General features: G+C 35.7%; 1 protein-coding gene across 2 annotated transcripts in view; it reads left to right on the top strand.

Moving 5' to 3' along the window:
* Positions 1-14,629, top strand: part of LOC117432034 (polypeptide N-acetylgalactosaminyltransferase 18) — a 92,324-nt gene that overhangs the window by 35,951 nt on the left and 41,744 nt on the right. For both annotated transcript variants that reach the window (XM_059002213.1, XM_034053434.3), the window contains exons 2-3: positions 5,994-6,186; positions 8,689-8,855. In XM_059002213.1, the coding sequence (XP_058858196.1) occupies positions 5,994-6,186; positions 8,689-8,855 (360 nt within the window). The remainder of the gene's footprint in view (positions 1-5,993; positions 6,187-8,688; positions 8,856-14,629) is intronic.

Here is a 14,629-nt window from a genome sequence, read left to right as displayed (position 1 = left end):
AGGACAGAGGGGAGCTGTACATTAATGTATGTGCTGTATATACAATACACATTGCTCAAGCTAAAAAAAAAAATACCAGCAATGTTCTTTTTCAATTGCCAGCTGCATCTTCAAATTGCATATACTTTTAAAGCCACTTCCACACAAACCCTATTTGCTAATGTTTTGAAAGCAGGGAGTCTGCCGCTAATGGCTTTGCCACCAATCCCTTAATTGAGTTGAATCCTATTCAGGACCAGCTTGGACATCCTCATTTGCACAAAATGTTTTTTTCAAACAAAAAAACCTGGGTAACACGCTGAGCTCTACAAGTTACCTTGGTTACAGAGTCTTCAGAACACCACCCCATGACCCCCAAAGTACAGCAGAGCTGAGTGCTGTGGAATCGGCTAAATGCTGACTGATGAATCAGTAGTGCATAAAGTTAAAGAATAAACCCTTAAGCAGGGTTGCTGAGAGTTTCTTTTAATGTGCCATATGGATTTACCATTCCATCATCAGGTTACAAGGTGTTGCTGCAATGACTAATGAAAGACTGTGAATGGGAACTGTTTCAACAGAGAGCTGCAGGTCTTTCCTTGCAAAGGAATCGTTACATTGCAATAAAGGGGGCGTTGGCTCGAGAGGATAAAGAGATAAACTTTGGAAAATATTTTTTTTAGTTTAAAATGAGTTTAACACATAAAGCCGTGCAGTGTCAGATGCTGTATGGAGGTTAAGAGCTGGCAATGCTGGTTCAAGAAAAAGAAACGGCAAGCAATTTAAAGCCTCTACTGTAAAATACTATATTGCAAGTTGAAACCTAGCAAGATGTGTCAGACCTTAGCAGAGAGACCAGCACTGCCAGTAATGTTAAGAAGCAAACCTGTAGATTAGGACGTTCTTATTTTCTTGTACCATTCCAACCAGTTAAAGTTCTAGATAGGACTCACTACTCTTAAACTGAAGAGACGGATACCATTGCTGTGGGGTTGATGGAAGGGGAGACCATAAATGTGAAAATGTACAGTGCTGTATATTTGTAAATGTTCCGTTTTGATGTAGTATGTGTACAACAATAAAAAAGAAGCAAACCTGGAGCTGTATTACAAGAGCAGTTCTGGTAATAGAAAAGTTGGGACACCCTCAAATTAGAAGTAGCATGGCAATGTTCTTCCATGTAAAAATCAATAGCTATAACTCACAAAAATGGGCTTGTTGAGAATGCAAATGAAAGTGCACTTTATATTTATAAAAACAGCTGGGGCCATTATAAAAGTTCAATAGGCTCTCAGAGTCAAACAGCCTGTGTTCCATTCCAAGGGGTAAACATTGATTTTGGAGAGGAAACACAGCAGGCAAAGATAAAGTTATTCTAAAGAACCACAACAAAAAACAATCATTATTCTCAAACACAAAGCAGTCTACAATGAATGGTAACCTTTTACTATTTCAAAAGCTCATTGTGTGTCTAAAACAGGGTATTTTTGAAATGGCAATAATGATTCAAAGTGGTATTTCCAATAAAACAATGTTTTTGTAAATTCATTGAAACTATTATGTAAAATGCATTTCAGGTGTTAAACTCAATCTTCATTCAGAAATCGTTTCCTGCTGTATGGGTTTTGCACTGTTGTAGGCCTTTGTCACAAAGTACACCATTACAATTATTATTTTTTTTAATTTTGATATATATTGAATATATATATTGATATATATTTTAATTTTGATAATGAATCCAGAAGTATTGTTGAATGTTGCACTTACGCAACAGAAGCATTTCTACAAAGATTTACAGTACTTTATTATCTTTCCACCAAATACTCTTTTTTCAAACAAATATGCACATGATTTGTTAATTATTTCAGTGTAATATGTTGATGACTTACTAAAACTAAACTTACTTAAAACAATACTATAGTATTTATACTTGACAAACGTTTAGACATTTTAAAACAAGAAAGGTGTTTATAAAGACTTGTTAAACTTTGTACACTTTTATTGCTAAGTTTCTTTTTTAGTGCTACTGAACATAAATAAAAAAAAAGCAGAACTGTCATGTTCTGTCAATGGGAAAAACATTTTATCACATTTCTTTTTGTATGGCAGACTTAGAACCTCGGAATATATGGGCATTGGGAATTTCCAATCAATTAGACATGTGTACACTTTGGTGCCCTTTACCACCCAATGATGACTTTGTGTTTCTCTCAATCAATGAAATGCATTATTGATTGGGTAGGAGTTAAGATCTGAAAGAGTTTATGGCCACTGGTTTAATTGTTTTTGTTTTTCCAAAGCAAGGCTAATAACAGTATGTGTGATTCATACGTTCATGAAGGGGTTCATGGCAAGGGGTATACAGTATGTTTTATTTCTAACATGTTGAAAACTCTCCATTATCTGTTTTATAAACAAACGTCAAAGTATTAGAGTCATTTTAAGTGGTGCTCCATCAATGGCGGAAATGTTAACCATGAAACGTCACTGGTATTTGTCTTTTAAGAACTGGATATTTCACCAGCTTGACTGAACTGCTTTACAGTGCATGAGAACTTTGAGTATGTGGTGAATAAAATACCTTGTTTCTGTTTTATTTGCCTGTGATAAAAGGCTAGAATTTGAGAAACTAGACAGATTTCAAGTTATGGTTGGCTGGGCTACAAAGGATTAATTACCTACTGCTTTTACAACTGGCTTTTCAGAGCAACTAGTCAAAACTGCATCCGTGCTTTATGGTAATATGAGAAGGAAAGCATTTATCTTTACTGACACACATCCTTTAAAATTGGGTACTCATAGGCAAGTAAGTTCCTCTGGATAGAATGCTAGCGAGCAGTTATAAATGTCAGGTGAAACCAGGAAACATACACAGCAATGCCTAAACAAGTGAAAGAGGTAACTTTGCAGACTAGGTGTTTTCTTAAGGAGCTCAAATGAATCAAACACAGTGTGCTGATATAAGGAGAATATGGATAGGATAGCACTAGCAAGGTAGTGATTACTGTGGGCTCAGTTACAGTTTTTCTATTGCAAAAAAAATATACTTACGTTTTCACTCTGTTTTCGCTCATCCAATAAAATTTTAGATGGGTAAAATTGGTTTAAACTTGGGGATAATGAGATCTTCACTGACTGCCACTTGTGTTTAATGTGGTCGATATTTAAGTTGGGTACTAGTATTTTTTACCTGGCTACTTTCATTCTTTGGAACAGACTCATGAATTTGACTGACATTAGCTAAAAATTCTTTTGAGCCATAATGTCGCCATATTACCTTACATCTCTGTGCTACACATGACAAAACATGACATGTATATTATCTAGAATAATGTGTTTTACTGAACTTGTGAGGGCAGTAATACTGGAATGTTACTGCTATAATATTTATCCAACTTTTACAACCCTCATCCTATGCTTTGGAATAAGCCTATTCTTCATTTGCTGTAGTTTATCCTGAGACCTCCCTATCGCTGACAGCTAACAAGCTGTTCATTGTTTCAAGGTTTTGACCCGCACTAACCGAGTCTGAGCACTAAGACAAATGCCATCTGAATCTGCTGAGCTGTAAAGTACTGGGACTCTAGTTTCAGATCCTATCAGTACTGGAAGGTCAGCTGTTGATGTACAGCTTAAGTTCAAAGCATGGTTCATTTTTTATCATCAGAAATCTTTGGGTCTTTATTTCCTTTCATGAAATTTTCAGACCAGGTAAACACCTATGATATTCTAGACCTCGTTTCCAATGGGGAGACCTCTTTGTCTGGCAAGGGGCGATGATTTTTTTTGCAAACAAGAACCTTATATCCTGTTCAATGTACTGTAACAATATATTTTAGAATAGGATGTCTATGAATAAGAAAATTACATCCATCCTGAGCCTTGCTTGCGACAGATCTACCCTTTTTGTAAATGCATAATCCGTTTTTAGGCTTCTGAATAGACAGAACATGGTTTTATCCTGCAATTCTGAAAAAAAGTTAATCTGCGTTTCTTTAAAACTAGGAGTCATACTTATTTTCCTCCTAAGTGAACTTTGTAATAGAATACCCCTTAGCATAGCTTTGCATGTATACCCTGATAATGTTACCTTAGATAAAGTAGTCAAAGACTAGTATTAGTCTGAGTTTGTCAAATCAGATGATTGTGTTTACTGTGCATGCCTACTATTTACTATTTGGTCAATATCACTGTCTTGAGATTCAAGGTGAGGCACATTTAAAAGGTACAACACATCAGCACACATGAGATATTATATACGTTGTACAATGCAGTATTGTCATTCTGTTTATACTGAATTCAGTCTTAGCCGGTAGAGACTGAAGTGGAGCAATTTATAAATTTAAAGCAGAACCAGAAGCAATTTAAATTCAATTTAACCCGTAATGTAACCCTATTACTTACTGTATCTTTAAGTAAACTAGGCTTCTTTCCAAGAAGTTGATCATACTATCCTCCAAGGGTTATTAGTTTCATTTTGAAAAGGTTTTGCTACTGACTTTTGAAGTGCAGCAAATACAATTGTACAGTACGATTAACCAAAAAAAAGGCTTTCCACAGAGGATGCCAGAAACGGATTACAACAGTATATTGGAGTATGACATCAGCTGTCTGCATTGGCAATAGTTAGAAATACAGACAGCGTTTTCGTTTGCTGCAATGTAAGCTTCCTTTATTTCTCAGCATTTCCTGATGATAGACACTGATTACAAACGTGATGATGCTGATGATGATGATTATTATTATTATTATTATTATTATTATTATTATTATTATTATTATTATTATTATTATTATTATTATTTATGTATCCATAGAAGATGTATTTATAATAGCTTCCTGTACATTGCACTTTGGAATCGTTTCAGGTTGTACGCTGTTCTTTTAAAGATCTCATTCTTATCTTTATAAAGAGCTTGATTTAATTTTGCGTCATTAAAATGACTTTTTATAAAGAACTCTGCCTTTCATTCTGCTTTCCATCATAACACCAGTGACAGCAATAGTTAGAGATGCTGAATCCGGGAGTGTTTAGGATTATACTGTCATCTCGGGTCCTGTGGCCAGTTGCATAAAACACCTTTTAAGTATTACATTAAGTTTAGCACAAGCATACATTTCCCCCTGTCTAAGGTATTAACTTAACTGCTTTAAGTTGGTTTCTGCAACAAACTCAAGAAATGTGTAATTCAGTCTTATATCCAGCATCCAAGCTGCAAAGGGCTGCATTAATGGAAACATTCCAGGAAAAAAAAAAAAGCTGAAAACAAACTTGCTCAATATTGTTTGTATAATATAATCTTGGGTGCTGGGTTGACGGAATCGTCTTTGTAAGGTTTATGAATTAAGGTAAATATGGAATTAACTACTTTGTTAACTATAAGGATGAGACCAGACCATGTTGAATTTTGTTTTATTGTTTTCCATTTATTAGTTCCAAATACCCACATTATATTCTGTATTGAATATTATTGTTTAGATGCAATATGTGCATCTAATATAAGGCAGTTGATCAAGTTACCTTCCCTGGAGAGCCCTCAGGCCGATACATCGATTGATCAATCATGATACATCGATACATGATTTAAATAATAAAATAATAATACATGATGATCCTGGAGGTGTTAAAGGCTTCTCTGTCTGTGTTTGCCTCTATGCCTGGTATTTATACTATAGCAGGCTTAGAACATACATGACTAGAGTTTGTGCTTGTTACCTACTAATTATCAATAGAAATTAGTTATTCAGTTGTTGCTCCATTCTAGTGCAACCAACCATTAACTACTCTCTTTCACAAGGTTACTGTAGTTAATTGTTTACCATATTTTACTTTCCCATACATTTCCGCACATGCTTTATCTCTCCCAATTATTTTAAAGTTACCTTAGCAACTCTACTTGTGTCAAAGTCACTTTCAGCAAACTGGTTTAACATTACCAACACATTTTCTTTCGTATGACATTTCCATTCTACGTCCGTTAAAATGAAGTTTTTATTGTGTTTATGCTTTTTAGAAGCGCCTCAGAAGATTGACGAGAATGCTGCGGAATCCTTCTCCGATTCCTCATTGTTCGCTCACTGGGGACAAGATCTGAGTCCAGAGAACCGGAGAACTGCACTCAAGAAATTCCAATACTATGGTTACAATGCCTACCTGAGTGATCGCCTTTCACTGGACAGAAGCATACCTGACCTCAGGCCTGATGGGTAACTGATACTTTGAATTATTCTCCCTCTTGCTAATGCGCGAATATATGGACCAACTGTATTTAGGTAGCATTCTCACGTCATGCACTTAATGCACAAATATAAACACAAGCAAACATGTCTGTGAACATAATCAATAAGCTTATATTTATCGGATACTCTGTAAGTTGTAAGTCAGTGACTAATGCAGCTTATACATTATTACATTTTCCAAATGTGTAAATGTTGCATTAATGTGCTGTATATAAAACTGCTGTAAATCACATCAAAATGTTGACTGACAGATATGGGCTCTACTCGCAAATCTTGAACTCAATGGTTATTTAAAGAGAGCTTTCATGAATAAAATTAAGTTTGGTATTTATGAAACTGAAAATGTTGATAAAAATGTCCAGTTTCATGAGTAGAATTCGGATTGTTAGGTCTGTTCTGAAGGTCAACCTATCATTTAGAAATCTGAGAAATCAAATATTATTAATAGCATTATGCATACAGTGAGTTTTTTTTTTTCCTGCTTTTTTGTTTTACTTTGGTTTGATTTGGGATTCTTTTTATGCTTATTTTTATTGGACAATCCTTCACTTTAATTGTGGCAAATGTTTGCTGCAACAACCTCTTTAAAAAATCGATTACAGTTTTATCCCAACTTGTCAGCATATGATATGGAGGCTTCAAAGTCTTAGAAACGTACTGGACTGCACTACAGATAATAGGAGAACTATTTCCCGAAGGAGCACACAGAAGAGAGTACTCTTTTTCATGAAATAATAAAAATAAAATCAGCTTACATCATTCCTACCTTTCAAGTTTTGTAAAGGTGTAAAAGTTTCCTTGAGACTGCCAGCAAAGCAGCCCCTACATTGCAAGTCTGTATATATTTTTTTTCAAATTGGTTACCATGGGGATGCTGCTGCCACTGTTGTATCAAGGTAAAGGTTGCTTGGTCTGTTTTAGACCCTCACTATTCTATTTATTGGAGATTCTTCTCCACCAGGAAGCTTACAGTAATTGACTTGTCAAGGTTACCACGAGTGATTTGCACAACACAGCCTGACATTTGCTCTGTTTACTGTTGTTGCAGTTTCTTTTTAAATGCAAACAACAATATTTATTATGTGCATATATGCTGGATCATCCAAGGGATTCCTCCAGAAGCAATTTCATTGTCCATCACAGAAATTTCTTCTTAGAACGTTATATTGCTGCCTGTTTCTACGTATATGCACTACTTTCAGGAGCTTCCACCCCCCCACCCCACTCCCCCGCCCATAACATGCAGAGAATTCTATGTACTTACGGTTCGTGTAAAACTGGTTGATCTGCAAAAAAAAAAAAAATAGCATAATCCTTAATTTTTTAGATTCTTGTCAACTTTTTGTAAATTTTGTTCGCCAGTTTAGTGTTTTTTGTGTCCAACCATTGGATCATTGCTTAGTAATTACAGTACAGCAAAGGTCAGAAATGCTGCAGCGCAAAAGTTGTTGTACAGCTTGATGTCAAATCTGTTAACTGTTGTCTCTTTTAGAGTGCAGTATTTATTTCACCTTAAAATAGAACAATGGCACCTTCGGTGGGTTTCCTGTTACTGTGGCAACAATTGTTCTTTAGCTCCAGTAATCAAATACTTTTAAGCATGTGCCCTACTGAGGTCATTTTATTCCAGCTGAAAAGTAAATAATGTTATCATGTAAAGACAGAACTCTCCTTAAAGCTGAAATGTCAGATATTACCTGATAGAATCAGATTTTGTGTGACATTTATAAAGGAACAGTCTGTCTTTGGAGCAAGAAGAGAAGCGTTTTAGACTATTACATGCATAATACTTAAGTCTTTAATAGTGTTTTACTTTTAGATAGACAGCTCCTAACACTTAGTATGGCATATCTAAAAAAGAAGATGCAACAGTAACTGTCGGTGTTTCAATCATTAAGTCAGGTAAGCCAGTCTAGGTGACGAATGCAAGTAAAAGATGTAAGCAGAACTTGGATATGAAAATTATACAAAACTGTGATACCTCTTACTGTATGCATGTGTTATATAAAAAAGAGATGTTTCTGTATATCAGGTTTCATGGCAAGCACATTAGCCAGGCTTTCCAATTGGTTCAAAATAAGTTGTCAAGAAAACATGTAAATACAGGCTGTATCAGATAAACCCCAGAAAAACACTTCCATGTCTTTATTGTTCAATATATGACAAGTGAAGTCTCTCTGCCATTCACTCTCATAGGGATTCCAAATGGCGAAAACAAAATGGTTTGGAGAAACAGTCGTCATATAGAATCCGTTGACAATGTACTGCAGTTGCAGAGCCAAATGGCTGATTCGGTTGAAAACCATGACCTTAAAACAGAGAAAGACCAAAGCAGCTGTCATATCAATATGCGCTGTAGTATACTACACATTTAGTCGTTAATTTTCCTGACAAATTAAGCTGTACCGGAAATAAGCATTAGAAAGGTAGACGCTTTTACAATTCGTTTTTTTTTTGTTTTTTTTTCAGATGCAAAAACATCTCCCACCCAACAAACCTCCCTCAAGTCAGTATAGTGTTCATATTTGTAAATGAAGCTCTGTCTGTTATCCTGAGATCCATTCATTCAGCCATAGAAAGAACCCCTGCTCATCTGCTGAAGGAGATTGTTCTGGTGGATGACAACAGCAATGATGGTAAGTGCTTATTTTGTGTAATATTGCTGAGAGAAGCAGTCGAAAGGTATTGTAAATGTGCAAATTGAATTGATACGTTAGATGTTTCTGGGATGGTAATTGCATGGTGTTCACTAACATTGCCAGGGTTTTGCCAAAGCCTCAGTTTTCACTCTTGCAAGTCTAAATATATATATATATATATATATATATATATATATATATATATATATATATATATATATATATATATATTAAAATAATAACACACATTTTACTTAGTAGAAATGTAAGAATTAACCCATTCCAGTGATGGAATTAGATGTAGGAGAATACAAAAGTAAATTAGCTGGGAAGAAATACTTTAAAAATAAGAATCAATCTGTTTTACAAAGAGGCAATGTTGGTAAAGGAAATGGCTTGCCAATAGCGGTAATTCATCCTGGGTTTCATGTTAATTGCCATAATTTGGCCGGGGTTACAAATTTCATTTCTGTTCTTCTACACGTGCCAGTGTAGTTTTAATAACCTTCTTGCAAATTGGACATCTGGTTAACGACACCTCTTCTGCTGAGTTGATTGTAGATGGAGCTGACCCAAGATTCCCTCAAGCAGTATTGTCTGGAGTACAGGGCCACAAGTGACTGCTCTCCCTAATGAGTTAGATCCTGATATTGAATCCTTGTGCACTCCTGCTTTCATTAAAATCACTAACCTCTACCACATATTAGTGTACCAGTGCTGGCTGGAGACTAGTGCATACAGCTGCTATGCAAATATCTCTATTATAATAAATCAAAGTAAGAATGATTAATGGTAAAGTATTGTTTTTTAAAAGTTGTGAAATCTGATCCCCAGGTGCTGAAACTACAAAGCACAAGGAAATATGGCCAAACCAATTCTTGACATGTAGAATCTAGCCACTTTACTGTAATTTCATGATATAGTTTCTTATTGATTTTTCAAACTTCATCCTTGTCTTTGTACTTACCCCCTCACCCCACTTTCTGTAGCTAGGGAGATAGATCCCAGTAGTAGAACATCTCTAAAACACCTACAAGCTTTTAACTCTGCTCTTTTGAAATTAGCCTACCTCTTGGAACAGTAAACCTTCATTGCCTGCACAGGTGCTCCCATGTAAGTCCATTTACTGTATTGTCTTTGGTGAGGTGGATTTGCAGTTTTGTTAAGAAAAAATTGAACTAATAATTGCCTTTTTTTAAAACTAATTCCATCCTTCATTGCAGCCTAGGAGCCTCCTGTGGCATGCCTGGAAAGTAATTATGTCATTAACCTCTTGGGCATGGTAGGATAAAAAAGACATAGCTAACATGATACTGGCTTTTCAAGCCAAATCAGTCAAAGGGGATAGTTGCCAATTTACCTACAGCAAAAACAGCTGAGGAGTCCTAATATATTTTTAGCACAACATCTCTCAGCAAACTAAATAGAAGCCAAAGCCAGGCACGATGCCATACCATTGTCCATCTGCAAACCTTGATGTTTGGGGTCCTTGAATTCATGCTGCAGATGTCAGACACCGTTTCTGTGGAAATTAAGGCAAACCTACTTATCTAGTTCAGTCTGTCTGAATTATACAGTATGTCGTGCCGTTGTGTCCTCCACCAGAGTTATTTAGATAGCCCGCACTTGAATGGCTACACACTCACACACCTGAATAACTGGAGCAAGTCCAGTGCAATTACATTTCTGGAGTTACTCCTAATACAAAGAGCATCTCCTCGGCAAGCATCAATGGGGATGTTAATACAAGACGGATTCAGGACATTGATAGATTCTTAGTTTGGTCAATTAAGGCTCTGTATTGCAGTTTCCCAACACAGCTATACTCTTTAGCCAACACAATCTCTGCATGTATAACAACATGCTGCTCTATTTGAAGTTAGAAAGTAGTTGGAATTTCACATTTGTTAAACTGCAAAAAGGGATGGAATAATATGTAATGTATGCATGAACAGTAGGGATGCAACGATGCACCAGGTCACTGTATGATGGGTACACTGGTATACAGGTCACAATACAATGTGCAGTGTGACTACTTGCATGATGTGTAATAAGATCTAATGAATATTACTGAAGGACTATTTTGTTAAAAGTTAAAACTTAATTGAGAAGCGTATTCATACCAACTACAGTACAATTAACATTTATACTGTTCTCATTCAATCACCTTTTGGGTGATTACAGGTAGCTATGTAGTGAACAATATTTTGTGCATTCTCTACTGCAGAGGGAAGGAATGTCCCTAATGCATCACACCCACTTCTCTTCATCGTGTTCTTTCCTAATGATTTACCTAATGTCCTTTCCTAATGTCCATATGGTAAATATGTCTAGATATTGTAAACTAAAACACTTAATCTGGGTATTTTTTTTTTCTTTTTGACAAATCAGTTCCTGTGTACTCTGCAGGTAAAATCATTATGTAAAGGAATTTTTCTCAGTTCTTTGAATCAGTGGCTGTTATCTTGCTTGATGTTTTCTGTATGTTCGGTAGATGGCCTTGCAGCTTTCATTCCCGAACAGAATTTGTTCAATAGTTATCTTCAACAGAAATGTCTTTATACTAAATATTCATGAGTAACAAAACCAAAAGCCCATAAACTAGAACAAAACAGTACACTTTTAGAACATTAATCACCATAGCTCTCATCAGAATATACCTTGCACCTCACATTTTGAGACAAAACAACTTTGCGTGTATGACTGCTCTTTTGTCTGTGCTGTTTACCTTAACCAACTAGGGATCGCACACCAGAACTGGCGTTCAGAAGTTTATTTCTTCTTAATTATACCCTGCTTAATGGAAACGCCTTCAATGCAGCACTGAATCGTTTCCTAATTCAGTTTTTTTTAAAAATTTTCAAGTGCTATAATCGATATTTCTTTTTATATATCTAGAAATGTGCACAACAGAGCTGAATTCAACCTAGCCCCCAGCAGCATTGCCATGTTCGTTTGCAATTCCACACAAGAGCTCACTCAATGTAACCTTGACCTCCTGAGATTTTGACAAGATAATCCCGGCTCATTTTTAAAAGCAAACCACTGTGCGTAATAATAACCGTCAGTAAATCATTAGGAAAGAACATTATTAATTATTATTATTAATTTCTTAACAGACAACCTTATACAGGGCGACTTACAATTGTTACAAGATATCACATTATTTTTACATACAATTACATTAATAATGGCTCTGTCTAATGGCTGTGTCTAATATGTAATGATACGAAATAACATAGTACAGTAGCTGAGAAACCACCACAAAGATGAAAAGGTTAAACATCGCTTTATAAAAACGGAAATATTTGAATGCTGTTACAATAATGAGTTTAATTCTTATGTCGGTGTATAGTATTTCAATAACTGAATGGTTTTCTTTTTTAGATATGTATACTTCTAGAGTCTGCTCATTAAATATTATTATTATTATTATTATTATTATTTATTTCTTAGCAGACGCCCTTATCCAGAGCGACTTACAATTGTTACAAGATATCACATTATTTTTTACATACAATTACCCATTTGTACAGTTGGGTTTTTACTGGCGCAATCTAGGTAAAGTACCTTGCTCAAGGGTACAGCAGCAGTGTCTCCCACCTGGGATTGAACCTACAACCCTCTGGTCAAGAGTCCAGAGCCCTAACCACTACGCCACACTGCTGAACATGATGAAGAGAAGTGGTTGTGATGCATTAGGTGATGCTCATTATTTCTATGGATTTAAGCTCTTATGAGGGGTGAAAGGAGGTTGGAGAACACACCGTTGAAATGCAGAGCACATCTTTGATTTACAACACCGGCCTTGTGATGGGGGGCAGTAATTGCTAGAACAATATCAATGCATCGTTTAATTGCAGAGCATATGTCTTATTTATGACACCTGCATTCTGAAGAGAAGGTGGTCGTTAGAAGAACAAAGTGGCATTGTTCAACTCAGAACATGTCTCTTATTTACGGCATGGCCGTTGTAATACGCAGAGGGAATTGTTGAGAATAAATGTACGGTTTCACCCCTTCCTGTCAGATTATTCTTATTTATGAAAGGTATTCCATTTTATGGTCAGACCTGCTATATATTCATCATATGGGGGTGTTACATAACATATTATAGAAAATAAATTTATAAATGGGCAAACTAATAAAAACATAAAAAATGATGACTATTTTTATATATATCTGTAGAGCAGTGGCTCCACCAAAATTGCTTATATCACATGCTGATTATCCAATAGGCTGCAGTTCAATATAAGATACGATATGTAGGATGTGACTGGGGATTTCAGAAAGCTCCAGGACAAAAATGTAAGTTTGCTTTTACTGGGATGTTGTTTATGCTATCTAGTTCATATTCCAGATTTGCCCTAAATATCTTGTTTTCTCTACCTCATTATGTCAAAAACCCATCACAGATTGTCTTGCTTTCACATTTGACTAAGCATGGTGTGTTGCTGAAGACCTCAATTAATCCTTTGATCAAATGTTCCTTTCCTTCTTCACAAGTTAGACAAGGCTTTTCTTTTGCATGCCCTGCCTAGTCAGTCGTATTACAGTAATGTAAGATGACACTCACTTGACAAATTCGATGGCAACTTGCTTTTCCCTAGATGATTTATGACCCAGGAATACAAATATCAAAACAATGGTGATTATTTTGAGCTGTTTTGAGTAGCATATCCACAGCTTGAGTACGGACTGGAAGTGTTGGAAGTTGTACTTTGATATTCAACAGTATGTGTGTGTGAGTGAAGTATCTCAGTGTAAGAAGACTGTGCATGACTGCTGAGTCCTGCGGGGAAGAAACTTCATAGGGCCAGTTTAAATCTTAATGGGGTGTTCTGCCTATTACGTCTTCATTAATATGAAAGGGGAGTAAGGGGTCAGTTGCAAGAGTGGAGTAAAGTCTAAGAGGAGTGCATCGCATTGCAAAATTGCAAAAACTTGCTGTTGGTGCTGGCATCCCTTGTGAAGAGGTCATACCCAGAACTCATTTGTAAATAAAACAAGCTTTTCAATTTTTAAATAAGTAATCCCACATCAAAACCTGCCACATTTATTGTATATGAAAACATTTTTTTTTTTTAACCTGCGTGTGTATTTGAAGTCAGTCTCTGCACGGATACATTACTTAAAGATAGTTAACTGCAATCTTTCTTCATTTGCTAATAAAGATATCAAACGGGTTTGCTAGGTTAGTTTCAATTTGTTTTGCACCAAAATAAATAAATAAATAAATAATTACTACAGTTAAGTACATTACACATCTATTCATAATTCAGAATTACTGTATGCAAAGCAGGGACAACCACGTGGCATGTCACTGCAAAATCCTAGCCAAAAACCCTAATAGGTTGGTTCTCCTATACAATTTCCACAGCTGACAGAATGGTCTAGTGTTCTTTTTAAAGAATACTGGAACCTGAAGGAATGGTCTAGTGTTCTTTTTAAAGCGTATTGGAACCTGAAGGAATGTGCAGCTCTATACAGTATGTATTGACAATACACTAAAGGTTTTGGAATTTTCCGTGATTATTATATGCATTTACTACAGGGTAGACTTTGGCAAGGGTATCTGTGAAAGAAAGGGGTTATATTTTACTAGCCCATTTTTCCAAATAAAGTGAACATTCTTTATATAAAAAGCAGAATATTCAACACATTACATAGGTTTTAAATTAGCAAATTATGCCAACTTATTTATTGACATCTAGTGATAGATTAATAGGAATCGGTGAACTCGCTTTATGCGACGAGCTTGAAGAGCTTTA

Source organism: Acipenser ruthenus, chromosome 27 (assembly GCF_902713425.1).
Source record: "Acipenser ruthenus chromosome 27, fAciRut3.2 maternal haplotype, whole genome shotgun sequence".
In the NCBI taxonomy this organism is placed as follows: Eukaryota; Metazoa; Chordata; class Actinopteri; order Acipenseriformes; family Acipenseridae; genus Acipenser; species Acipenser ruthenus.
This window is presented reverse-complemented; position numbering and strand designations above follow the sequence as displayed.